Source organism: Monodon monoceros, unplaced genomic scaffold (assembly GCF_005190385.1).
Source record: "Monodon monoceros isolate NGI ecotype Baffin Bay Population unplaced genomic scaffold, NGI_Narwhal_1 Super_Scaffold_6, whole genome shotgun sequence".
Classification (NCBI taxonomy): domain Eukaryota; kingdom Metazoa; phylum Chordata; class Mammalia; order Artiodactyla; family Monodontidae; genus Monodon; species Monodon monoceros.
Window position 1 is genome coordinate 90,719,301 of NW_021703783.1, and position 26,750 is coordinate 90,746,050.

The 26,750-nt window shown below is 58.4% G+C and overlaps 2 protein-coding genes across 5 annotated transcripts; one reads left to right on the forward strand and one right to left on the reverse strand.

The window, feature by feature from the left end:
- The first annotated feature begins 1,401 nt into the window (after positions 1-1,401).
- Positions 1,402-18,148, forward strand: PICK1 (protein interacting with PRKCA 1). Of its 4 annotated transcripts, none has more exons than XM_029205704.1 (13): positions 1,402-1,631; positions 1,887-1,984; positions 3,094-3,205; positions 6,643-6,771; positions 8,612-8,678; positions 9,897-9,986; positions 12,397-12,450; positions 13,176-13,238; positions 14,208-14,341; positions 14,734-14,826; positions 15,648-15,698; positions 16,697-16,841; positions 17,310-18,148. In XM_029205704.1, exons 2-13 carry the CDS (start codon positions 1,944-1,946, stop codon positions 17,582-17,584), a joined length of 1,254 nt encoding a protein of 417 aa, XP_029061537.1. In that variant the 5' UTR covers positions 1,402-1,631; positions 1,887-1,943; the 3' UTR covers positions 17,585-18,148. The 4 variants fall into 4 exon arrangements, with proteins under 4 accessions (XP_029061537.1, XP_029061538.1, XP_029061539.1 ...); XM_029205705.1 differs by having other exon boundaries at positions 1,402-1,578; XM_029205706.1 differs by having other exon boundaries at positions 1,514-1,728; positions 17,315-18,146.
- Positions 18,149-20,234: 2,086 nt separating this feature from the next.
- On the reverse strand, positions 20,235-24,734 carry SLC16A8 (solute carrier family 16 member 8). Its single transcript, XM_029206435.1, has 4 exons — positions 24,516-24,734; positions 23,637-23,780; positions 22,574-23,395; positions 20,235-20,676 (listed from the first exon to the last, which is right to left on the reverse strand). The coding sequence occupies exons 1-4, from the start codon at positions 24,727-24,729 to the stop codon at positions 20,360-20,362; spliced, it is 1,497 nt and encodes a 498-aa protein (XP_029062268.1). The 5' UTR covers positions 24,730-24,734; the 3' UTR covers positions 20,235-20,359.
- Positions 24,735-26,750: the final 2,016 nt, after the last annotated feature.

The following is a 26,750-nucleotide window of genomic DNA, read 5'->3' on the forward strand; positions in this document are numbered from 1 at the left end:
TTTCTCCTTTTTATCTTGATCTTTGGGAGAGTCATTTTCCCCAGTCTACAGATATCTGAAGCTCAGAGTCAGGTAGTGACTTGCCCAAGATCCCCTAGCTACAAGATGGCAGCATCTGGGCTTGATCTAGGGCTACTCTGAGGTGGAAGAACCCCAGTCCATGTTAAATTATCTGGGTTTGGAGACTGCTGCATTTTTTAGAGTCGAAATTCTGGCCTGCAAACAGGGCTTGGAGGTCCCAGCCCTAGCTCTGCCGCTGACCACGTGGGAGACAAGGGGAAGTGCCTCTCTGAGCCTCAGTTTCCTTACCTGCACAATGTGGCTGACAATACTTGTTCTCCTCTCACAGGGCCGAGGTGAACTTTGAAATCCTGTGAAAGTGATCTGAACAGCGGAGCAGTGGGTACATGGGAAAGTCGTCGCTGTTGTGGCGTTCTGCACAACTGCTGAAACTCAGACAGTTCCCTAAGGAGGGGGTGGGGTGCAGCTCCCATCAGGCCATGGGATATGTGGATAATCATCCTTCTGCCTTTCTCCTTCCTCTGCTGCCCCTGGGAGGAAGCTGGACAGGCCTGGGCCCATGCTGCCTGGATGAGGCAGATGCCAGCGCTGGGTCTCTGGGAGTACCAACCCGCCCCGGGGAACTTACTTTACACCATACCAGTGGCAGCAGAGGTTGCTGGGGAGATGAGATTTGGACCCTTCGGCTGGGAAGCACTGATGGCTTTCCCTGAGCCTCAAGTACATAGGGGCTGTTACTCTCAAGGGGACCCCAGGGGAGCTGCTCAAGACTAAGGAAGGAGCGGGGGTGTGAGGAGTCTTTCACTAAATATCACGGAAAGCCTCAGCCTCAGTGCTCTTAGTTTGCATTTGGAGAAAGGAGGCTCGTAAAGGAAAGGGAAGGGAATCCAATCTGTCAATAGCAGAGCCACTGACCACAGGTGTGCAGGTGTTAAGACGGGCACTGAACTAGGTGGCAGGAGTCTCAGGGTCGAGATCTGGATCTTATATTAACTGTGAGTGGCTCTAGACTCTCTTCCCCTCTCTGGCGCTTAGTTTCCTCGCCTGCAAAACTCCTATTAGGCTGGCATCTCGAAGTATCCTTCCAGCTCGGACACTGTCATTCTAGTAGAGGAGTGACGGCACCCTAGGACGGGGTGCTGAAAATGTGAAAGGGAAAGTGTCGGGGTTTGTAGTCCACTGAACTTCTCTGGAGGTCTCCCCGCCTAAGGATGCTTCCGTTGCCACGGCAACCAGCCAGGCAGCTTGGTCCCCCGGCGTCCCGCTGAGGAAGCTGGGAAGAACCCTGACCTTACCAAGATGGCGGCGGCCACAGGGCAAGGGGCGGGGTTGAGCGCCGTCGGCCTGTCCGGACGTTTCCTCTCTTTCCGCTTTTTCATGCTAAAGGGGACCTTCCGTCAATACTTGTTCTCCTTCCTCGTTCTGGGAACCCCGGGAGGCAGGGAGGGAAGGGTTGCTTGTAGGGACCCAGGCAAATACCCAGTGCGGGAAGACGGGACTTCCGCGTCCCCCCGGAAGTGACGCGACAGTCGCGGCCGCCGACAGGTGGAACGGCAGGTGGGTTCAGGTGCCAGCCTGGCCCGGACCCGGCTGTGGTACTGACGCTTCCGGTGAGCGACAGAGGCGAGCTCCCAAGGGCCTGGAGACCCGTGGGGCGGGCTCTGGAATCTGAGGCCCCGCCCTGGCCTGGAGTCCCCCCTGTACCTAGTAAGAATCACCTACCCACCCCCCACCCCGGGGACTACCCCCATCGTCCGGAGGGGAGTGGGAGGGCCCGGCTCTCCCAGATCGCCGGGGTTGGGGTTGGGGTTGGCATTTAGGCACTGGTTCCCTAAGCTCTAAGCTCTTTTCTTTCCCGGATCCAGTTCCCCATTCCCCTGCCGAGGTGGGCAGTTAGCCAGCCCACTGAAACTCTCGGAACCATGTTTGCAGACTTGGATTATGACATCGAGGAGGATAAACTGTGAGTATGTTGTTACCCCAAGTCCCACTAGTGCAGGAGCCCCAGGTCTCTCAGGTGCCTGGACTTACCAGTTCCACAGACCCTTGCTTCTCAGCAGATTAGGTCTCGTACTGTAGCAGAAATGAATCCTGCCCTTCCAGGAGCTCACCATCTGTAGGGGGCTGTGGACACATTGATGGATAAATACAGTTCAGGGCCATAAGGGTGCTAATGGAGAGTGACCTGGCTACGAGGAGAACCGAGCAGGCCAAGCAGTGCCTTTTCTGGGGTGTTCAGGGAAGGCTTCATAGAGGAGGTGACAGTTGAGCCACATTTTGAAGGATGAACAGGAATATCATAAACATACTTTCCTCCCCAGCGTAGATGATCAGTGGGGCAGATTTTCAAAAATTAAGTTAGTTTCCTTAATAGAATATATACTCCCGCAGAGCAAGGAGTGGGTCCAATGCCTTTCTGTGTCCTCAGCATCAATAGGTTGTTAGCAAATGTTTATCAAGTGAATAAGAGAATAAATGAGAATATTTACCACAAAACATAAATAAGTGCTAATGTATAGTGAAAACTGAGAGGTAATTGAGTACAGCAATTGACAGATGGGTGATGGATAGCTTAACAGGAGAAGGCTTCCTGGAGGAGGTGGCTGTTATGTTCCATATGTGCCTGAGAAGGTGACAAGGATAGAGTCTGACTCAAATCTTAGAGACAGAATGAAGGAAAGGGAAGGGGGACCTATTTTTACGGAGTGCCTGCTCTGGGCTGGGGTGGTGTTAAGTGCCTTCCATGTACTTTCTTCCAAGAACTTTGATAAAGTGGCCATTTTTTATCCATACCATTTTATGGATGAGGAAACTGAGATGCAGAGTGGGTGACTTACTTACCCAAGTCCCACAGCTGATAAATGGCTGAATTGGGATTTGATCCCCCATCAGCATGGCTCTAAGAGCTCTGTGACGTTCCAGCACAAAATGCTGTCTTTTTGGCCAAGTGAGAAAGAGAAAAGGCTGTGCAGCACTTGGAGGCTCTTGGGAGTTTTAGAAGGCCTGTCTGTCCCCGTCCCCTCCAGTCATCCTTTCTCCAGGGGACTCAGCTGCACGTGCTTCTCTCTCCAGCGGAATCCCTACTGTACCTGGGAAGGTGACCTTGCAGAAGGATGCTCAGAACCTGATTGGGATCAGCATTGGAGGAGGAGCCCAGTACTGTCCCTGCCTGTATATTGTCCAGGTATTGAGTGCTTTGGAGGTGGAAGGGAGGTGCTGGAGGGGGCGAGCCACCTCCCTACTTGGGCGTGACAAAGGTTCATTTCTCCCCTCTGCGCAGCTGACTCCTCATTCTCTTCAGAGGGGCTTCCCCGAACACCCACTGTCAGTAGGTCCGCCCTTGTTTTCCTCTATCATTTCAGTCTGTTCTTTTCCTTCTCAGCACTTATCACCATCTGTACTCATGGATTTGCTCATTAGTTCTGTATCTAACTTCTTTTCCAGACTCTTTGCACTATAAGGTCAGGATCCCAGTTTGTTTTCTCACTGCAGTCAGCACCTTGTACAATGCCTGGCAAATAGCGGACCTTCAATAAAAATGTCATCAGTGAATCAATAAAGTCATCAGCCTTTGGTACTAACACAAGTGAAGCATAATGGAAAGACTAAGACTATGAAATAATAATGGCCTGAGTCCAAGTGCAAGCTTCCCTGCTTATTAACTAGTTACTTAAGCTCTCTGGGCCTCAGTTTCCTCACCTGGAAAATGGGGATATAAAATATATAGATCTGGGCATCTTTGGGTTGTTGTGAAGATTAAACAAAATGACATCACACAATGTCCGGCCCTTAAGCAGCACTCCCTCGATAGCAGCTGCGATTATTTTTATGACAGTTCACTTTCCCAGATGATCTGCCAGCGATACTGAACAATTCTGTGGTCCTTAAAAGAAGGGCTGCCCTGGTGATATTCTGTCAGCTGTGACGCAGGAATGGGGACAGGCCTCGTTTATTATGTGGCTGGTCAGAGTCAGTGATCTTTCTGTAGCCTTGGAAGGAAGCTTGCCCCCCTCAGACATAAACTTGACCTGGATTCCAGCTATGTTTTAACCTTCTCAGCTATGTAGCCATTGGTGGCAGATGGGAAACTGCAGTTTCTCTGAGGATCTTGCGAAAGAGTCACTTCTAAGGCCTAGAAGATGGAGATTCCCTGGATCTGGTCTTGCCTGCTTAGGGTGTGGCCTTTACAAGCGCTTTGGCCTCCTCTGGCCCAGGAGGTGTTAGGGAGGCCTCCCCCAGACCTGGCCTCCTTGCCATCTCCCCCTCACCACCTGTGGGGGACCAGGTTTGTTCTTAATATGAACTGTGATTATAAAATAATAGAATTGATTTTTCTCAAAAGTCAATTTTATTTTTAATCAAAGGCTATCTGACTTGCTTTGAACAAGTCAAGAGTACTAAAAGGCTAGTGTCAAATAAGCAATCCCCTCTGCTCGACGCCTTCTCACCGCCCTTCCCCCACCCCAATTCCAGAAGCAACACCGCTTCCCACCCTTTTAGCTGTTGATTCAGGTATGAGGTCCCATTTTCCTCAGTAAGATGCTTAGCCTGTTAGTTTTTGTTCTATTGCTTATAAACATCTGTCAGCTTCTCTCAGTCTAAGAGCTAAAAATTTAGCTTTCTTCCAAAACCTATCTATCTATCTTCCCAACATAGATATCGTGTCAATTTTGGTTAAATCAGTATCAGTACAACAGATATTATGTTCGGGAAATATTTTCTGAGGGCCTGGCCAGGCTCTTTCGTAGCCACTAGAGATAAGAAAGCAAGAAAACAGAGACCCCGCCCTCAGAGAGCTCGGAGCATAGTAACTGCTGTTTTTTTGTCTTTCTTTTTAAATGGCATCGTGTTTGCATATGACCTCTGCACATCCTCCCGTATAGTTTATTATTATTTTTAAAATTTATTTATTTACTTATTTATTTTTGGCTCTGTTTGGTCTTCGCTGCTGCACACGGGCTTTCTCTAGTTGCGGCGAGCGGGGGCTACTCTTCCTTGTGGTGCATGGGCCTCTCATTGCGGTGGTTTCTCTTGTTGCGGAGCACGGGCTCAGGCACGCCAGCTTCAGTAGTTGTGGCACATGGGCTCAGTAGTTGTGGCACACGGGCTTAGTTGCTCTGCAGCATGTGGGATCTTCCCGGACCAGGGCTTGAACCCATGTGCCCTGCATTGGCAGGGGGATTCTTAACCGCTGCGCCACGAGGGAAGCCCTCGTGTGGTTTTATAGGTGAGCAGACCCAGGCTCCTGGCCCAGGTCCCTAGCCGGCTAAGTGGTAGAGGCCAAGTTAGAAAGCAGATCTGACAGGCTCCAAAGCATCCATGTGCTCTCCTGCTGTACCAGATGGCACTGCCTGAAGACTCTAGAAATGCTGGTCCCTGCCCGCCGCCCCCCGCCTTAATCCCTGCGGCTGCTTCGGGGGGCCCAGAGGCTTCATTGCAGATTGTCTGCCAAAACCCGCAACGGTCTGGGAAATGTCCGCTGCTGAAGCTCCAGCAGGATGTGGGCAGGGAGGCCAGTGGCTGGCGCTGAGGTGGTGGTGTTCCGTGTCCTCCGTGTTCCCTAGAGAAGGGGTCATGGAGGGTTGTGTCGGTGGGGAGGGAAACTGGAGTTGAGTCTGTCCCCCTACTTTCTGCCTTGCCTTCCACCCACCTATGGATGTTTCCAGAGGTCTGTTTCCTGGCCTGCCGGCAGTTTCCAGCAAAGACTAGCTCTCTTTCATCAACCCCCTCTGCAGGCCCTTGGATCCCCGCTGTTCCATCTTCCAGAAATGGCTGTATATCTTTTATTGTTGTGATCTCCTTTACCATTCTTTTTCAAATAATTATGATGTTTTTATTGTGATTCTGGAAGGTAGCAGAAAGAAACGTTTGTCTTAATTATTTCATTTTTTTCTTATAATATTAACGTATATGAAACATCATGAAATATTCTTTCTACGTGCTTTGCATAGAAAACTTGGAAACTAAAGATAAGGTATAGGGGAGACAGCTAATAATTTTGGCATCTCTCCTGGCGGTTTTTGCCTGATGTGACTTTTGTATTCTTGGGTCCGTCTCCGCATACACTTGTGTAGCCTGCTCGCCCCTCGCCCCGAGCGTCCCCCATACATCTGTCCTTTAACAGACACATTCAGCTGCACTCAGCCAGTGAGTGCAGACCCTGTGTTAGGGGTCATCTTGGGAGAAGGGGCTCACGTGTGTGGCGGGGCCCTTGCTCCTTGGAGACAGAGATGAAGTGCAGGGACTGATACGTGGTGCCTTGGGGCTCTGAGTCAGCTCAGTGCAGTGTTGTTGGAAAAAAATCTCAAGAAATGGCTTGGGAGGAGCAAACACTCCTGTGGTCGTGTAAGGTTTTGTGTATTTGATACCAGAAGAGGAAAGTCTCATCGGTCGCATTTACCTCCAGTTCCCCCTTCCCCTCCCCCAAGAATGTGGGTCACTCGTTTCTGGCTGTTAGGGTGCTGTCTCCCCTTGCCCTTCTCCAGCACCACTTAAGGGATAGAGGGCAGAGACCAGGACGGAGCCGGGTGCCGGTTGGGGTGGAGGGAATGACTGTCCCCCACCAGGTTTCTTCCCAGCTTTCCTTTTCTCCCCCACCCGCCCCCCCTTATGCACCCACAGGTGTTTGACAACACCCCAGCCGCGCTGGACGGCACTGTGGCAGCTGGCGATGAGATCACCGGGGTCAATGGCAGGTCAATCAAAGGAAAAACTAAGGTGGAGGTGGCCAAGATGATTCAGGAGGTGAAGGTAAGGGCTGCTGCGGGAGCTCCAGCCTGCCAGAGGGCCTGGAAGGGGGGACTGGCCCTTTCACAGCTCCCTCCTCGGTGCATCAGGGTCTGGGTCACATCCCGGCTCCGTGTTCATTCAGTAGATACTATTTATGATCCAGGACTTGTGCTGGGCCTTGGTGAGAGAGTGGGCACCAGGACTGAAAGGTCCCCGTCCTCGAGCTCCAAGGGGAGCTGTCAGACGGAACCACTCCTCAGGGCGGGCCAGTGCGTCCCCAGTCGGGGCTGGAGCCGAAGCTGGAAGTCTGAGGTGAAGCTACCTGGGTCAGTAGACATCCAGTAAATGTCCACTGGGCCATGCTGGGCCCAGGAAGTTGTAAGAGGGAAAGAGGGACCCCTCCCTACAACCCCCGTCCCTGTAGGAACTTTCAGTCCCCTGGGCCCTGGGGCAGCTCCTGGTCCAGCGGACGGTCTCCTGTTCTGCACTCTGCCTGTTCCCGGCTCCCCCCTCACTGCCCCCGCTGCTCCAGGCCAAGGCCTCTCCCTGCAGGGCCCCTCCCTCCCTGAATGGCAGGGAGCATTCTGGCCAGTCCCGGAAGCATGCAGCCCTTTTGCCATTTCCTAGAGATTTTTGCTGCTAGTAGCTCTTGGGAAACCAAAACAGTGAAGGAGGTGCAAAGCCGCAGGATGACTTAAAAGTCTGAGAGTCAAGCGTCCCAGCTGTGTGTTGAGCTTGGCCGAGAGTTTGAGCTCCCTCACCCCATCCATCCAAACCTCTCCTCACCTCCCATCCGTCCTCCGTGTCCTCTGTACCGTGTTTCATTCTGGCACAGAAGTGGGGTGCATGTGCCCCCTCTGGATCCCCTCCCTCATCCGCCCATCCCTACTCAGCAGAACCCTCCTCGTCCTCCCAGGCCTGTGTCGCGCCAGCCCCTCACGTTGCCCACGAGAACAGGAGCTTTCGGTGTGTGAGCACAGCCTTGCCATTGCGCAGGGACTCCCCAGCTCCCACGTCTGGGTGCCACGCAGAGATACGGCCCCTACTTTACTGGTGCCCAGAGTGGGGGGGAGGATTTGCTCGTGGTCGCACAGCTGGACCAGAGCCCAGGTCTGACTGCCGCCGCAGCGCTCCTTCCTTTCCCCACAGCTGCTCTCCACGCACTGTGCTGCAGCCCGAGAGCCTTTTGCATCTACCCCTGATTCACTGCTTGGGGTCACTTAGGAGGCAATCTTGAAATCCTGTTTTGCATTTGAACGGATTCTGTCCCAAGTTCAGAGGTCTTAGGATTTCGAGAACGAGAGAGAGTGACCTGGGTGGCCTCACGTGGTCAGGGGAGGCTTCTCAGGAGGAGCGCCACCTCTCTTCCAGTCACTAGACTGCAATTCATGTAATTACCCTGAATTGCATCGGCCTCCCTTGCTGGCCTCAGGCCCTTGGGGGCTGGGGCTGACCCTGCACCTGCTTCCTCCATCCCAGCACCAGGCACAGAGAATGTACTGGGACAGTTTGTGGAGCGAATGGAGGGAGGATGGGGATGGTTTAGAGCGCGGGAGAAGATCCTCTGTGTGTCAGGAAGAATGATGTCGCAGAGCTTTGGAGTGTGGCCGTGGCATGGGGGTGGCAGGGGCACAGGACATCAGAGATCGCCAGGCTGCGAGCTCAGTGTCAACAGGGACCTTGTCTGCCCCTGTCCCTGCTGATTCTCCAGGGCCTGGCGGGTGGTGAGAGAAGGAGGGACCTTTTTCCAGGGCTCAGGATTTTTTCATGACCACAAACTCCAGTGAAAACGGGCCTCTCCCGGGAAGGGGCTTGGGGTCCGGGGGACTCCGTCACCACTCTGCTCGTCCTGCTTTTCCAGGGGGAGGTGACTCTCCACTACAACAAGCTTCAGGCGGACCCCAAGCAGGGCATGTCCCTGGACATCGGTAAGCCGAGCTGCGGCGGTGGCGTCCAGGGCCCATAAGGCCCCGTTCTGCCTCCTTACGGCCATGCGTCAGTACTCACATGGATGTGGTCTCTGACTCTTCTGACCAAGCCGATCCAAAGGGCCTGGGAGGACCCAGGGGTGCTCCCCCTGCAGCTGGTCCCAGGAACCTGTCCCTGGTTTCTCCCTGCCCTGTGTTTTACCCACCTTCCCCCAGCCACCTCCTCTAGGACCTTGCTGCCCTAGGGTTGTCCTTTGTAGGGCAGCCCTCCAGCTCACCAGGCCCAGTCCCTCACCCTTCTGAAAGGGAGGGCAGCCCAGCCCTGGCCTGGTACCTCATGCCCACCTGCATACCCCTCCTCAGCCCTGGCCCCTTCTACGCACCTGCTCCCAGAAAGGCTCAGGGTCTGAACTGGACCTCAGCTTTGGGGCAGAAGCCAGCCCTTCTGCCCATAGCATGCCCTGGGACATGTCGCCTCCTGCTAGGGGGTCTGGGCCTTGGTTCTGTGGAAGCTGCAAGGCTCAAGAGCTGGACAGAAGCTTCAGGGTCCTCTGGGCCAGACACTTCATTCCAGATCAAGGCCCGAGATCCAGAGAGACGCTGTGTCCCCTGGGTGAAGGCACACCCAGATCTCTTGGCTCTGGGATCCAGCACCGTTTTCCTACACCCTTGGGCCACAGCCTCCTCCTGGTTTTTAAGGAAAGAGGCTAAGGGCCGATCAGGTCTGTCCTGGAGGTTCTTCCTCTAAAACCCTCTGGTCCCATCCTAGTCCCCTTCCAGGGACCGAGTATGTGACCACGTGTGCAGCAACCGAGTCTGGAGCCTGATGCCAGTTGTCACTGATGGTGCCTCTGCTCCCGGAAGTGGAGGAGAGACGGAGGAGAGGTTCTCCGCGGTCGGCCTGTCAGCTGGTATCAAGCCTGGGCAGCTCTGGGCTCTCAGTGGTAGCCAGTAGCCACTTTGAGTGCCAGGCCCTTGGTTAAGCGCTTTACATATTTACCCTTCCAGGCTCCCAGCGCCTCCCTCAGGTAGAGAGTGAACAGGGCGGGGGCCCAGAATCCCTCACTGGGACCCTCCCTACTTCACAGTCACCCACACGCCAAACCCCGGTTCAGCCCCTTCTGCCCCTAGTGTCGCTCCCAGTGAGTCGCGATGGGGCGGGGATGGCCTGGGGGCCCAGACTCTACCTCACTGAGTCCCTTTCTCACCTGGTCCCAGTGTTGAAGAAGGTGAAGCATCGGCTGGTTGAGAACATGAGTTCGGGGACCGCAGATGCTCTGGGCCTGAGCCGGGCCATCCTGTGCAATGGTGAGTCCCCTCCTTCCACCCCCGACCCTCGGTCCCGGGGGACTCAGGCCCAGGCCTCAGGGGCAGGGGCACCGTGGCTGGCCACCAGGCTGCATCCTTGGAGGCCTCTCCCGCTCCCAGAGCATTCACAGTAGTCAGCGTAGGCATCTTACAGCCAGTGTCTTCCATTCCCCAGCAAGGGTTCACAGGCCCAGGTCACAGATGAGACAAATTCATGGTGGGGAGGTGCCTCCCTCCAGCTCCCCAAGCTGGCGCCTTCGCCACTGCCCCCAGCTGCTCTCACGCAGCCAAGGCCTCCCCCCCACCGCCCCACGCCAGCCCAGTTCCACCCTGTGCCCTCTTGTCACCCCAGCATGCACTGCGCTGCTCCCACACTGCCGGCTCTGCCCCGCCTCTCTCCAGGAGGTGGCGCTGCTGCCCGCATCCCAGGGCTGGAGGTGGCTGCCCGCCTAGGGCTGGGGGAAAACCGCGTACACGCACATTCGCGCCCACGCATGTGCGCGCGCGCGCGCGCGCGCGCACACACACACACACACACACACACACACACACACACACACACACACACACGCTCTCTCCCCAGGGGGCCGGTAAAGCACTCGGTCCTGCTCCTGCTGTCACCAGCCTGAGTTTATAAATAGCAGCAGCTCTGCTGTGTACGTGTGGGGACAGATATAAATACCTACGTACATTGTAGGCTCAGCTGGGCACACTGGGCTTTATTGGCTGGGATGCAGGGGAGGGGGGTCTGAGCTTGTTCCAAATGGGGTACAAAAGTGGCGGCTGCTATTTCCAGCTTCTTGGTGTCTATAAATCCCTGTTACTGTAGTTACCATGCGTTGGGATGAAATTAGAACTGGTTGTTGTGTTTTTCCCCCCAGACCTTGCAATTTCCCCGGCCTTAAATAGGGTTTCTAAAATTGAAGCTGTCATGATGTCCCATGACCCAGCTAAAAACAACAGCATGGCGCTTATGTGGCTCCTTCCCTGCCAGGCTGGCCAGGGGCCAAGGCTCTGGGGAGCCAGGGCCTGGAGGCCAGCCCAGTGGCCGAAGCCTCCTGAAGACCTCCGAGGCGCTCCCTTCCAGCCCCCAGAGCCCGGGCCTTCCTCCCTGACAGCCCAACACACAGCCGCCTTCTCTGCCCAGAGAAAGGCCCAGGCCCGGCTTCTGCTACTCCCCTTCTCTCCTGCCACTCTGAAAACCCTGGCCCAGGTCAGCACAGGAGCCTGGGGGGCAGAGGGCACCCCAGCCTGCACAGCCCTCACTGTGTGTCTTTAGGCAAGTTGCTTTACCTCTCTGTCCCTCGATTTTCTCTATAAGATGAGCAAAGTAGTCTCTGCCTCCAAGGCTCATGTGGAAGAAGGACTGAGCTGCGGGGAGGGCACTCAGTAAGGCCAGGCCCCGTCTAGGAGGTGCCGGGCAAGGAAGCCACCGACATGGGCCCTGCCCTGCATTTGCTGCTGGTGCCCCCAGTGGGGAGTTGGGGGTGGACCTCAGCCCTGTTGGAGTGGAGGATGGTGCCACTCGCTGCTGGTGGGAGTCCCACCCACCCCGATCTGGAATGCGGCCTCCTCCCTGGCAATCCACTTGCTCTCGTTTTGAGCCCTTGAGGTGAGGCAACTGCCCCTGCCCCTCAGCTTACAGCCCTTACTGTCCCTGCCCGTCGTGGCCTGGCCACTGTCGCTGCTGGACTATAAGCCTTGAGGGCACAACTCAGATTTCATTCACCACGGTCATTCCTGGGCCTGACGGGGTCCGGCACACAGCGGGTGCTCAGTAAACTACCTGTGAAGCCAGCGAAGACGATCACCAGGGCCCGCTCCCGTGCAAGCTCCTCCTCGAAGCCCTCGCTGAGTTTCTCTCCCCTCCCCGATTGCTCTCGCCTCTGAGCCGGCCGGTGGTGGGGGGGCTGCCTTGGAGCCTACCTTAGAGTTGTTGTCGAGGCGGCCCGTCTCTGCTGCTTGTCTCTGACTGCCTTGCTCCTCGGCCATCAGCAGGGAGTTGTTACGAGTCCCAGGGCCTTGACTGCCAGCCCTGGGCCTGCCTCCTGCCGGCCGTGGGGAGCCACCCGCGGGCTTGGCCTTGGGAACGGCCCAACTGGTTTTCACTCCTGATTTCCGGAAGTACCGGCATCCTCTTCACCTTTCTGCCCCTTCGCTGTGTCCCAGCCTGCTGGGGTGGCGCTTATCTCAGGAGCATCCTGAGGGTTGCCCTGCCTACCTCCACTTGTCTGGGTGTGCCAGGCTCTCTGCAAAACACCAGTGAGCCCAGCTGACCCTGAGGTGCCAAGTCCCCCTCCCTGGGACCACGTCCTGTGCTGCTCCTCTGGGGGCGACCTTGCCCCTCCCAAGCCTGGCTCAGGTGACCTGTGGGTCTCTCCCCTGACCCTGTGGCTCTCTGATCCCACAGATGGGCTTGTCAAGAGGCTTGAGGAGCTGGAGCGGACCGCCGAGCTGTATAAAGGTGGGCAGGCGCACCCTCTGGCTGGCAGCCCCATGGTGGGTGGGGTATCCCAGTCTGGAAAGTGCCTGGCACTGGCTCTGCCCTGGGGTGGAGCTCTGGAGCCCTGCTCTAAAGATGATGGCAGTGGGGGCAGAGTGCGAGCCTATGCAATTCTAGGACCATGGCCATTAAATATTCTTAAGGAAAAAAAATCTTAAAACATACTTCTTTTTTTTTTAATAAATTTATTTTTGGCTGTGTTGGGTCTTCGTTGCTGCTCGCAGGCTTTCTCTAGTTGCAGCGAGCGGGGGCTTGTCACCGTGGCTTCTCTTGTTGCGGAGCACAGGCTCTAGGCTTGCGGGCTTCAGTAGTTGTAGCACGCGGGCTCCGTAGTTGTGGCTCGCGGGCTCTAGAGCACAGGCTCAGTAGTTGTGGCGCACGGGCTCAGTTGCTCCGTGGCATGTGGGATCTTCCCGGACCAGGGCTTGAACCCATGTCCCCTGCATTGGCAGGCGGATTCTTAACCACTGCACCACCAGGGAAGCCCAAGACATACTTTTTCTGATTGTAAAAGTAATACATGCCCATAAAAATCAAATAATGGCACATGTAAACCTAGCGAGAAGAGTCTGAAACCCAGGAACAGTGAGGGCCTCGGGGTGGGGTGGGCGTTTGGAGGCCGTGTCCTCGGCCAGTGTGGTCCCCACCGTGTGCCCCCAGCCCCCTCGGTTGGGTCTCTCCCACAGGGATGACAGAACACACCAAGAACCTCCTACGGGCCTTTTATGAGCTGTCGCAGACGCACCGGGGTAAGGATGCCCCAAACCTGCTGCGTGACCCTGGAAAAACCCTTGTTACCCTCGGGGCTCAGCCCCTCCCCTACACCCATACAGTGAGGGTGCGGCCAAGCTCCTCCCTGGGGCCTTTCTCATGCCCATGCTCAGGCAGACACCGCAGCATCTGACCTCGGGCCAGGTTTGGGCTGGGCACTGTCTAGATGCTGGGGTGTAGCAATAATGGGGCCAGCGGGGAGCATGTAGACCAGCTAGTCTTTTTTTTTTTTTTGGCTGCACCGCATGGCTTGTGGGATCTTAGTTCCCCGGCCAGGGGTTGAACCTGGGCCCCCTGCAGTGGAAGCGCAGAGTCCCAGCCACTGGACCACTAGGGAAGTCCCCTAGACCAGCTTGTCTTCTGTGGGGCACAGTTACTCCTCCGGGCCCTGTCCCGTCTATCTGTACTGCCGCTTACAATGTACGAGGCCCTTCCTTATTCGTGATCTTGTTTCCTACAAGTTTGTTATTAGTTGGGCAGGGCAGCTACAGTTAACCCCGTTTTGCAGTTGGGAAAACAAAGCCCAGGTAGAAAAAGTGGTCATGCAGCTCCTTAGGGGCAGAGTTGACCTAAGGCCCAGATTCCCAGACTAGTATTCTGCCCCCAGACAACTTCACCTCCTTCAACCTTGACCCAGCCTTTTCCATGGTCTGGTCGCTGTGGGGAATGAGGGCCAGCTCCCTTGGATGTAGACCCAGCTTCCTCAAGGTGTAGACTCAGGTGTCTACACCGGAGTCTACATTCCTTGGGGATGTAGGTCCAACTCTCTTAGGGGTATAGATTCACCTTTCTTGAGGTGTAGACCCATCTCCCTTGGAACGTAGACCTCGGGCAGACCTTGGCCTCCAGCCTGCCACACCCCCCGCCTTGCTTCTCCCCAACAAATCCCTGGCTTCTCCGTTAAGGGGTCAAGTAGGGGCAGCCTTCAGGACAAACTTGTCACGCAGCCTTTGGGGACGTGTTCTCTGTGATTGGGGTGCGGGAGCCCCAGCCAGCTGCGAGCGAGGCTTTCGTGAAGTTCGCCGACGCCCACCGCAGCATTGAGAAGTTTGGCATCCGGCTGCTGAAGACCATCAAGCCGGTAGGTCCCGTGGAGCGTGTGTGTGTCAGCATGTGATGGGGGCGGGGGCGGTGTGGCGAGCGGAAGGGGTCCCGTTCTGGACTCGGAGCACCGGGGGGCCGGCTCTGGCTTGGTGTCCTACACAGCTGACCACGCGTGAGGCACTCCTCCTCCGTGGCCTCAGCATCGACCTCCAGGCTCTTCTCTGCCCTGGCTCCACCGGAGTTACAGCTTGCCCGTGACCTGGTCTGTCTTCTCGGCCTTGAAACGGACAAGGCTGTCCAGGAGCCTTTGGCCCTGACACCTGAGTCCACTAGAAGCATTGACACATCAGTGCCATTCCTTGCCACCCTGGCCAGCCTGACCCCTCTGCCCATGGGGGCTTAAGCGTCCGCCCCATCTTCCCCTTCCAGATGCTGACGGACCTGAACACGTACCTCAACAAAGCCATCCCAGACACTCGCCTCACCATCAAGAAGTACCTGGACGTGAAGTTTGAGTACCTGGTAAGTGGTCTCCAGCCTCTGCGGGGGTGTGGGCCTGGCCTGCTGGGGTCAGAGCCCACCTGGAGATTTGCCCCTCCTCGGTCGGCTACACGGTGGCCAGCAGGGCAGGGCCAGAGCCTCGGTCACATCTGATTGAGGAGGTGGGACCAGGGGCCTAGGAGGTGCTGGGGAATCAGGCAGCAGCCTAGGCCCTGCTTCAGCTGTTCAGAGGAGCCCCTGGGAGCTTGGGGTGGGTAGAGCCCTCACTCTGGAGCACTCTGACCCCATGGGAATCCTTTTGGTCACTTTTAACAATGGATTAGACTAGGTCAGTGGTTATAAAGTGGGTACCAAGGGATGTTAATGAGTTTTATGTTCAAATAATTCTGTGGTGAAAGGAGGTGAGGAAAAATACTCCATCAAAGAGGCCAAGGTCCTTTGCTTGAGGACTTGTCAGAGCCTTTGGTAGACCCATACGTACCATGGGTCTTCAGGGGCCTTCCCAAGCTCTTTGGACCATGGAGCCTTTTTTCCCAGAGCATCTCTTGGGACTTGAGTGTGGTAAATGCTGGGCTGTCTCTCAGGCCCTTTCCACCCTCCTAGGTGAGTGCCCTGGCTGTCCTGAGCCTCCTGAGCAAAGGCCAGCCTGACCGAGGGGCCAGCCTCTGCCTGACATGTCTCGGCTCATCCCGGCTGAGGGTGCACAGGGCCCATGAGGCCTGGCACACCGGCTCCTCTGGGTGGCCGAGGGGTACAGCGTGGCATGGGAGGAACTGGGGACATCAGGGTGGGCACCCAGGTGGTGCAGCCCCTCTGACAACCTGGCCTCACCTGTCCCACAGTCGTACTGCTTGAAGGTGAAGGAGATGGATGACGAGGAATACAGCTGCATTGTGAGTGCCACGGGGGGAGGGGGCATGGCTGTGGTATTGGAAAGGCTCGGGGTGCACAAATCTTCCCCTGCCTACCTCACAGAGCCCCAAGAATGGGCTGGGTCTGCCAGGGATAGCAGGTGGGCCAGGCCAACCCAGGAGAGGCCTGGGGGTTTGGCCAGCCTCTTGTTTCTGGAGATTTGGGGTGATTCCCCCACCCCTGGCCCCTCCGGGCCTCGGAGTGCTGGCCAGCTTGCTGTGGGACACTCCCAGTGCCTGCTCCCAGACCAGCTGTCCCCCAGATTTTGTGGGGCTCTTGCAGGGAAAAACTGACTTTCCTCACTCCTGAGAGGTGGTGTTTTACTTCTTTTTAATTTTTTTTTATAGATTTTTAAAAATTAAAAATTTTTTTTTTTTATGTATTGATTTTTGGCCGTGTTGGGTCTTTGTTGTTACGCGTGGGCTTTCTCTAGTTGCAGCGAGCGGGGCTACTCTTCATTGCTTCTCATGACAGTGGTTTCTCTTGTTGCAGAGCACGGGCTCTAGGCACATGGGCTTCAGTAGTTGTGGCGTGTGGGCTCAGTAGTTGTGGCTCGTGGGCTCTAGAGCGCAGGCTCAGTAGTTGTGGCCCACGGGCTTAGTTGCTCCACGGCATGTGGGATCCTCCTGGACCAGGGCTCAAACCTGTGTCCCTTGCATTGGCCGGCGGATTCTTAACCACTGCGCCTTCAGGGAAGCCCGTTTTTAATATTTTTGGTATCAGGGTCCATCTAGGACTAAATATTCATTTATTTAATATGGCAAGGGTTTGGGTTTTAGGTTGTTTTTTTCCACAAAGCTCTCACTAAGCACTTCTAGCAGTCCTGGTGCCTCAGAAATGGTAGCTTTGAAGAGTGCCGTGCTGTGCAGGGGTGTGAACCTGTGGGTCGGCTCTGCAGCCTCCCTGCCCCCAGCCCCCTCTGCCCCAGAGCAGGCTCCCCACCCCGCCCAGGGTCCCTGACGTGCTTCCGCTGCCCCAGGCTCTAGGGGAGCCCCTGTACCGCGTGAGCACAGGCAACTACGAGTACCGCCTGATCCTGCGCTGTCGCCAGGAGGCCCGCGCTCGCTTCTCCCAGATGCGCAAGGACGTGCTGGAGAAGATGGAGCTGCTGGACCAGAAGCACGGTGAGGACTGTGGGCTGTGGGCAGGCGCCCGGCCCGTGGGCCACACCCTGCCTCGGGCAACCCCTACACCATCCTCTCCCCATTTCACAGCTGGGAAAACTGTGGCCCAGAGAGGTACAGTACTTACCTGAGCTCCCAGGGCCAGCGCATGGCAGAGCTCTGAGTCAGACCCAAGATGGGAGCTTCCTGGAGCCTGGCCTGGGTGGGACGGACTGGCCATGCCCTGTGGGCTCCTTGGGGTGTAGTCCACCATCCCACCACCCTGGCAGGCCTCCTCCACTGCCTGACTGGGAGCTGGGAGGCGGCCTGGGTTCTGTGCAGGGCTGGGCAGCCCTGGCCTTGCCCCCTCCCGGGGCACGAGGGGTCAGTGAGGTGCATGATGGGATGCCCAGGAGGGCAGGGAGGGTCTTCTCCACGCACAGGCAGCCCCGGCCCACTGGCGCCCGTCTGCCCGCCCTCCTGCCCCAGTCCAGGACATCGTGTTCCAGCTGCAACGCTTCGTGTCCACCATGTCCAAGTACTACAACGACTGCTACTCAGTGCTGCGTGACGCCGACGTCTTCCCCATCGAGGTGGACCTGGCCCACACCACGCTGGCCTACGGCTTCAGCCAGGATGAGTTCACTGACGGCGAGGACGAGGGGGAGGAAGATGAGGAGGACACGGCAGCTGGGGAGCCGTCCAGGGATGCGCGAGGGGCTGCCGGGCCCCTGGACAAGGGCGGAAGCTGGTGTGACTCCTGAGTGCCCCCTTGGGGTGCGGATCTGGGGGTAGGGCGAGTGGGAGGATGGCAGCATGGGAGTGGGGGCAGGGCTGCCGCACAACAGGGTGGCGCATGAAGGCCTGCTGGCTTGGGGCACCTGCCTCCCTGCTCCTCTGTCCCAGCACAGCGAACCCTGGCGCCCGCCCAGGAAAGGCACCGGGCGTGGCCTGGGACCTGGACACTGGCCCCTCCACCTTCCCTCCCCACCTCCCCAGCCAGCTGGAGAGCTTGGTCTCTGGACCTGCCTTAGGAAGGAGAAAGAGGGCAGAAAGGAAGAGGGGCTGGAGGTGGCGGGGAGTCCAGGAGCCGTTCCTTGTGGGCACCTCCACTGGTCCCCCGGAGACCTGCCGGGAGGGGGCGCGGGTGGACCGACGAGCTTGGGACCAGGGTTTCACGCGCACCCTCACCTTGACCTAGGCTGGCCCCACCCCAGTCCACACTCACCTCGGCGGCCTTGATTTGTTTTATTCCCTCACTCAGCCACTTCCCTGGGGAGGGGCTGGGCGCTGGGCCTGTACTGAATAAACACAAACCCAGATGGAGCCGGGCTCTTTGCAGTGGCCTCAGACCCTCTCTCCCCTCGACGTCCCCCTCTTCTGCCCCCTGATCACCAAGGCAGGGCAACAAGGTTTACTGACATTCCCTTTATAGCACTGACTCCTCACAGCAGTTCTGTGGATTAGCACTACTGTCCCCATTTACAGATGGGAAACTGAGGCTCAGAAGAGGCTTGCCCAGGGCCACATGGTGTACAGGGACAGAGTGGGATCTGGACTCGGATCCATCAAATTCAGAAGACTCCACTTTTCCCCCTGCCTCCCAGGCTTTCTACTCTGTGGAGCCTCTTACGTCCTCCCTTGTCTTTGATCCTTCAGTGCTTCTGGCCATGAACTCAACCTTTATCTGGGGAAAGGCAGGGCAGATACTGGGTCAGGAGGACCCGAGGCCCCAAACTGGGGAGAGTGTTAAGGGTGCCCCGGCCATTCCAGGTCGCCTGTTCTGCCAGGGCCAAGGGGAGAAGCCCAGTGGGCGGTACCACGCTAGTATCCCAGGTGTCTGGCTTCACCTGGACAGTCCCAGTGCACACCTGTGGTCCTAGTGTAACTATTAATAGTGGCCCTTTTCACTCTCAAAGTGTCCCTGTTTGGACAATGAAATACGTGCTCGTCCTGAGAATGGGAGGGGTGCAAGAGGGTGTGAGAGGTGGGCAGGGTCCACAATGGCCGGGGCGGGGGGTCCCGGGCAGTGACCTGAATGGGATCCTCAGGCAGGATTGGGAGTGTGGAGAGAGGGATGGGCTGTCACCACGTCGATCCCCTAGAACTGTCAGACTATACCACCTCCCTGAAGGGGCAGCCAGTGTGGAGGCCAAGGGCACAGACTGGAACCGACAGCCTAGGTTCCAGTCATAGCTTCTGTGACCCTGAGCTACCTCCTCACTTCCTGTGCCTCAGTTTCCCTATCTGAGTGTGGCTAATGAGGGAACCTACCTTCTTGGGTCCTGACTGAGGACTAGATGAGTTAACATTTGTGAAGGGCTTAGCACGGTGCCTGGCACAGTCAGTGCTCTGTGAGGATTTGTTAAAATAAGATGTAGTCACTGTTGTAGTGGCTCAGGGGAAAGCACAGACACGGTGTAAGTTGGCCGGGCATCTGCAGGGGCTCCCCACACCTTCCTGGGGCATGGATGGAAAATGAGACTAGTGGGGAGGGGGTCACCAGTGGAGTGGCTCCCCTGAGGAGTACGGATGAATGGAGTCAGGGTCTGCGGTGGGAAGGCTGCTTCCTCCACTGGGCCCCGGGTCACCAAGCTGGTGATTTGGAGGGAGGGAGGCAAGGAAAGGGGTGTCTAGTTTGTGGGAAGAGAATGAATACTTAAACAGATCCCTAAACCTTCCTAGCCAGGGTGAGACCTGGAGCTCCCTGCACTTGACTCAAAGTGCCATTGAGGAGCTATCCCTGGGACTCCACTGGCGGGCGGGGGAGCAGATGCCAGGGTCCGCAGTGGCGTCTGTAGGGACACGTGTCCAGAGCAAGGGTCCCAGGACACCCGAGTTTATCCCCTAGAGAGAGGAGACCCAGAGCCGGGCTGGAAGAGGGTCCCTCTTAGGTAGGTGAGGGGGCAGGGCAGGTGCCGTTTCCCCCTCCGCCACCCCCCTGCTGTCCACAGGATGGAGTCAAAGAGTCAGGTACTCTCCACCTCCAGTGTGCGAGAGGAGCCCGGGGCTCAGGGCCAGGATCCAGCCCCAGCCCGCCACTCGGACCTGCGCTCTTTCTCTGCTCTGGGCTGCTCCAGCGGGAGGTGCTGCCAGCGAGGGCTTCAGTGTACAGCTCCGAGCAGCGGGGCTGGAGCGGGACACTTTCCCCTGCCGTCCTCCACCTCTGCCACTTCCTCCCCAACACCCACGGCGGGGGGTGGGGGGGCGGGGAGGCGGTCGGAGGGCCCCAGGGGGAGCCTCTCAGACTCCCTGCTAACCCATCCCCCAGGTAGCAGCCAGAGGCGCAGGAACAGAAGCTCTTTCAGCTCAGCTTTATGGACTTAAGATTGACACAGGCCCACACCCTGCCGTGCACAGCAGCTTCACTGGCGGGGCCAGGGCCAGTGGGCAGATAAGGGAGGCAGCTCCCTGCATGGACCCTGGCGGTGACCACCGGAGCAGCCTCCCGTGTGCCAGGCCCTGTGGGGGCAGCCGGGGCTCTGAGAGGCGAAGCCCCATTCCTGAAGTCCCTGGCCACCCCACCTAGTGCCCCCGCGCTACACAGACTCGGAGTCTAGCCCCGGCTCTGCCTCCATCTCGGGTTCCGAGGGCCCAGTCCCTGGGCTCGGCACCGCCAGGGCTTCGAGGCCACCGGGCTCCTCGGCGCTGGTAGGCAGGGGCTCAGAGTCCACTTCGGCCTCAGCATCCTCCGTGTCGCTGGCCCCGCCCTTGGTGCCTGGGCTGGGCGTGGCGTCCTGAGAGCGGCGCAGGCAACACTTGGTGGCGACAGCCATGAAGACCCCGGCCAGGGCCACCTCAGAGCCTGCCAGGTAGAAGATGATCTCGTAGTTCTTCAGCGCGTCCACCAGGCGGCCTGCGGGGAGGGCGGATGGGGAGGTGAGGGTCTGCGGGGGGAGCCCACCCTTCACACCCACACCGTCAGATAAGGGCAGTGCTCTTGGTGGGGCTCACGGGTAACACACACACACACACACACACACACACACACACACACACACACACACGCCCCAGTCTTTGTTCCCATTTTACAGATGCAAAAATCCATGAGGGTTCTGCCATTTGAGATCTTAAAACTGTCACTTCACCTCCCTGGACCTCAATTTCTTAAGTGATATGGGGCCTTTGGTGAGGCAGCACTTCACAGTTTACAAGGGACCTCCTGTCCTCGGGATTCCAGCCCCACATGTACCCTGGGACTTGCCCAGCTGGGGATATTTGACCCGGGAGTGGGGAGAGCACTGGACTTAGCCCTGCTCTCCTGGGGGCCCCCAACTCTTGTCCTTTCCACTTAACCTCCTTGGTCTTCAGGAGCCTGGCTCAGCTCTCCCCGCAACCCCCAGGGCTCCCCCCTCCCAGGAGGCCCCGTGTACCCAGGACTGAACTATCATTAGCATGGGGCCTGGGGACAGGGCTTGTAGAACTCTTGTTTCCTTCTGTGTATTTTCCAAGTTTTCTATCACAGGTACATGTTACTTTCATACTCGGCAAAATCTTTTAATTGCAAATATTTCCCCTAAAGTGTGGTTCCTCAGTGGGCTCCCCCCTCTCTCGGAGGCATCCTTGTGGCTGTCCACACCAGGCTGTGACCTCTCAGTCTGTATCTCTGAGGCCTTGGGGAGGTTCCCTGGAGTCCTCCAAGCCAGCTGCCCACCTGAGCCCCTCTGAGCAGTACCCCAAACTTGCCTTCCTGACCCCTGCCCAGCCAGCCAGTCCCGCCCCTTCCACACACAGCCCTGTGGTGTCCCTCACCTTCTTCTCACCCCACGTGCCTTCTCTGCCTATTAGATCCACCCCAGGGTCACCCAAGAAAATGGAAGATGGGTCCCTGAGCCTCTGGCTGGTTTTATAGCTTTTGGTGGTTGGGTTTGGGGGCTGCTCACACAGGGGTTCAGGTTCAGTGCAATTCCCACTGCACTGAAGTGGAAATTCAAGGTCAGGTGAGGTGACAAAGCTTGATGACGGCACTCAGCTAGCCCAGCCCTGGAAGAATGGGCAGCTCACCTCATCTCGGGTGCAGCCTGGGCCCTAGCAAAGGCGGCCCCCATCATTGCTCCATCCTACAGCCTGACCTCAGCTCTCTCCTGCTCACAGGCAGGCTTCCTGCTGTTTCAGGGATAACCTAGCAAGACCCTAATGTCCCCCACCCCCACCTTTCTGATCCTAGCTCCTGCCTTACTTGTATAGGAACAGTGTCCCCCAGACACTCCCTGTGCCCTCTCCTGGGGGGGCCCTGCCCTGCCCCTTGAGACTGCCTTTATGCCAGCCCCTGCAGGAAGCCTTCCCCACCACCTTGTCATGAGGATTTCCTATGATGTGTAGAGTACCCAGCAGGCGGTGTGCACGGTGGAAGCCTCCCGTGCCCGCCTCTCTGTGAGCGTAATGAGCCCTCCCACTCTGCTGCTGGTTCCCCAAGGACTCTCCCTACTCCAGTCACCCTTAGAGGCTGGGGACACTAAAGCACTCAGATACAGTGTTTCAAAGGTATGGGCATTGAGCACTGGGCAGGGCCCCGCTCTGATTCTGGGACTGCAACCTGTACTGGGCCTCTGGTGGTACCGCCTGGAGGGGAGGGAGGCTAACTGGCCATGGTAAGGGGAGTCTACCCCACCGGGCTGTCTCTCCCCCCTCCCCACCCACCATGGGTCCCTTCTCCTCTCTCATCCCTGGACGTTCCATCTGGGATAGGGAGGGGGCTTCCCTTGGGCTTAGGGGCACTAGGCCGCGTCACCCTCTCCTCCTGTGGCGCGCACCGGCAGAGGGCGGTCCAATGAGCACAGCCACAGCCTCGAGGAGTAGCACCAGGCCCAGCGCACTGGGGAATCGGGCCGCACCCACAGCCGCCATGAGCACCTCGAACTGCAGGGCGCCCACCATGCCGTAGGAGAGGCCGAAGGCGACGCAGAAGGCGACAAGGGCGCCGTAGGTGCGCGCGCGCGCGCTGCTCAGGTCCGTGAGCCCGTTGGCCATCAGGGCCAGGCTGAAGAGGTAGGCGACATGCGGCCGCAGGCGCGCCAGGCCGGCCAGGGCGCCGCACGCCGGCCGCGCCACGATGTCTACGAAGCCCACGATGGAGAGCAGGAAGGCAGCCTCGGAGTCAGGCACGCCCGCGTCCTTGGCGTAGTTCACCAACAGGATGGCGGGCACGAAGAGCCCGAGCGCCATCAGGAACTTGGTGACGGCGTACACCGCGAAGGCGCGGTCGGTGCACACGGTCACGTCCAGCAGGCGCCGGCGGGTCCGGCCACCAGAGGGCGCCTCGCGCAAGCGCAGTCCCACACTGTCCGCCTCCGCCTCCCCGGGAGCGTCGCCCGCGCTGTGCCTGCGCGGCCGCGGCCCGGGTGGCGGCCGCATGACGGCGCCGCACGCGCAGCAATGCAGCAGGAGGCCGCCGAGCAGCAGGAAGCCGCCGCGCCAGCCGAAGTGCTCGAGCAGCTGCTGGCCGAGCGGCGACAGCGCCGACAGGAACACGGGGCTGCCGGCCGCCGCCAGCCCGTTGGCCAGAGGCCGCCGCCGCTCGAAATACAACCCCAGCATGATGAGCGACGGCTGGAAGTTGAGGGCCAGGCCCAGGCCTGTGGGCGAGGCGGTGCTGTGGCGGGCTCCCCGAGGGTGCCCCCACCCCAGGCCCCGGCGGGAGGGAGGGACGAGGTCCCGACAGGGTGTGCAGACCCCGGGGTGGGGGGTGGGAACGGGGCCGAAGGATGAGGACCGCCCCTCGTGGGGAAAGTGAGGACGGGAGGTCTTGCAGCAAGGGCTGCTGACCCCCACCTGCACCCCGACCCCCACGAGGAGGAGAGCAGTGGGCGCCCTCACCTGTGAGCACCCCAGCTGTCAGGTATAGCTCCAGGAGGCGCGTGGCAAAGGATGCTAGGACCATGCCGGCCGAGGCCAACAGTCCACCCACCAGCATCACCGGGCGACAGCCAAAGCGGGTCACGAGGATGCTGGACACCGGGCCTGTGGGCAGGGCAGGATCACCAATCAGGCTGGACCCCTCTGTGGCAGACACTCCAGGCTTTGTACCTCCCAGCCTTGAAAGACGGCTTGAAGGAATGAGGTCACCCCCGGTTCAGAGAGGGCAGTGTTGTGGCCAAGGTCACTAGCTTGGCTGGGACAGACCAAAGAGAGCCATATGGGGGGATGCAGGGGAGGAGCCTCTATACTGGTCCCCAGCCCTCCTGAGAGCACGGAACATAAAGCAGAAGGGGCGGACCCCATTCGCTTTATTACCTTCACAGCTGGAATCACAGCTTGAGCCGCCTTCCTCCCCAGGCTTCCCCCATCCCTCTCCTCCACCCCTCCACGCTGCCTGGCCAGGATATCTCCAGCATCTCCCCCACTCCACAGGTGGTTAGAGCTTTGGGACTGGGAATCTTAATTAGATCTTAGTTTTCCCACCTGTAACATAGGCGGGTGTGGGTCTTTTGACAGAAATGGAGGGGCCCTTCCAGCTGGCCAAGCTTGACAGGTCAGCCACCTGGGTGCGGGCTCCACCTCTGGCCGCTGCCACCTTCCTGACCCTCTGCTCCCCTCTCCGGTGCTAATGTTTCCACAGGAAGGAAGGGGTTTCCATGCCCACCCCGAGGGGCCTGGGGGAAGATGCTCAAGGGGTCGGGTGTGTCCTGGTCCCTGATCCCGATTCTCAATCCTGGGCCTGGGGGAGGGGGGAGGGATCCGCGAGGGGGCGCTGACCTGTCCCGTAGAGCATGGCGAGCATGATGGAGGATACCCAGGCCGTGTCGCTGTAGCCCGCGCCGAAGTCGCGCATAAGCGCGCGGAAGAAGACGCTCACGGCCTTGGGGAAGCCATAGGCGAAACCGGTGACCACGAAGCAGGCGCCCAGCACGGCCCAGCCCCAGCCGCCGTCTGGGGGGCCAGGGCCCCGACGAGGGCCTCTAGTGCCCATCGTCACCGCCTCTGCTGGAGGAGAGGGGACAAGAGGAAGCGGCGAGGGTCTGTAGCCCAGACAAGAAAGGGGGATGGAGACCCCGGTGTGGGGAAACTGAGGCACAGGGCTACCCACGGGAGCCCTGCTCGGGGAATGGAGCCAGGAGGGGAAACCGAGGTAGGACCTCACCCCGAATCTCCCCTCCTCCAAGGGGCGTGAAGGATGAGGGGTGGGTAATAGAGTCGTTCCCACCTGAGTCTTAACTTCAGGAAGACTCCCTCTGGAGGATACTCCTTGCCCCTCAGGACCTAGTAGTGTCAAGAGAGGGGGTTCGGATGAGTGGGAAAGCCGACAGCCAGTGTGTGACCAGAGGCATGTGTGGGCACCGGCAATGTCCCCAGGGTGTACATGTGAGGGTCTCAGGGCAACGGAACAAACAAGGTGTGGGGTGGAGGGGGAGACAAGTGCCAGTGGCAAAATGGGTGGAGTTCATTTTCCTCCTTGGCCTTGGGGTATGTACCTGATTTTTCTCAGTGATCAGGAATGTCTATTGTCATTTAGAAAATTATGAAAGGGAAACCAAAACATGTTGTAACAATGTTAGCCTTGTCCCAGAAGCCAAGGGAGCTGAGTTCCAATTCATCCCAGCTTAGCCATGGATTTGCTCCATGACTTGGGCAGCTCCCCTCCCCTTGCTGAGCCTCAGTTTTCCCACCTGTAAGGTGGGTGACTGAACACCCCAGACCAGCTGGGGATCTTGGTGTGGGGAGGGTCAGATCTCTGGCTCCACTGGACAGATGCAGACCTTTGAGGGGGCACTGGGAGAGAGACCCTCTGCCCTCCAAACCCTTAGCAGCCCCCAACACCTCCACATTTCCAGAGCTCGACCCAGGGGTTCACACAGCACCCCTACTGCCCCCATAACAGACCAGGAGGGGGGCCTCACAGGCAGGATAGACCAGCCCACAGCTGGAGCCTCCCTCCCTCCTGCAACCCCTCTGCGCTGGGGTCTCCCACCTGGCCTTGGGCAATGCCAAGGGCCCCGTGGGACTCTGCCCCTGCCCCACCAGGACCAAGTTCTGGCTTGGTCACCACAGCTGCAGCCACCTGAGGACCAGGACAAGAGGTGGTCCCTGACAGCCGTCGCCGCACACTTACCTGAGCTGTCCCGTGGGTTTGGGTGTCCAGCCTCGCATCTCCTGAGGCCTGCAGGGACGGGCCGCCCCACTGGCTCCCCTGTGAAAGCCTAGCCCGATGGGGGCTGCAGCTGAAGACTCCCAGGCTTCCCGCAGATCAGCCACTCAACAGCTCGCTCCCCCAAGCCTGGGGCTTAGTGTTCCCCACCCCCATCCCCTCTAAGAGGCTTTCCACTGGGAGGGGAGAAGGGCCAGGCAGCCACCGCAGCACAGGGCCAGGCTGGGCCGCGTGGTGGGGCTCCCCGTCCCAGGCCCATCCAGGGAGAGCTAGAGATAGGGGGGCCCCTTCACCGCCTGGAGCTTCGGGCAGAGGACACAGAGAGCCCTGCCCTGGGGGGTCCGAGTGGTACAAAGGGCACAGCCCTGCCCTGGAGAGACCCCACCAGCCCTAATCACCTCAATTCCTCGCCCGCCCTCTGCCCCCAGGCCACATTCCAGGAGGGGCCTCCATGGCTTTCCCCTGGATAAGGCTAATCCAAGCCAGAGCCTGGGACTGAGGGGGGTGGGGATGGGCCGGAACAAAGGGTGCTGTGTCCCAGGGCACCGGAGGGTGACTTGCTGATGGTCCCAGGCCTCAGCCACTGCCATCCGTCCGGCTCTAGGGAACCCACAGCAGAAATGAGCCTGGGCCAGAGATGGGGGGATACAGCTTGCAGGAGTTAGGCCAGACCTAAAGACTTAACTTAAAATGAGGGATGTGAGGGGCTGGGAGTGAGTGAGGCCTCCCAGGGAAATGCCAGTGACATTTAGAACCTTCTGGACTCCCTTCTCCAGTGGGAGGTCTCCATCCCCACCCTGTCCCACCCTGTACCCCAAGTCAGACTCCACCAGTCCCGCTGCCGT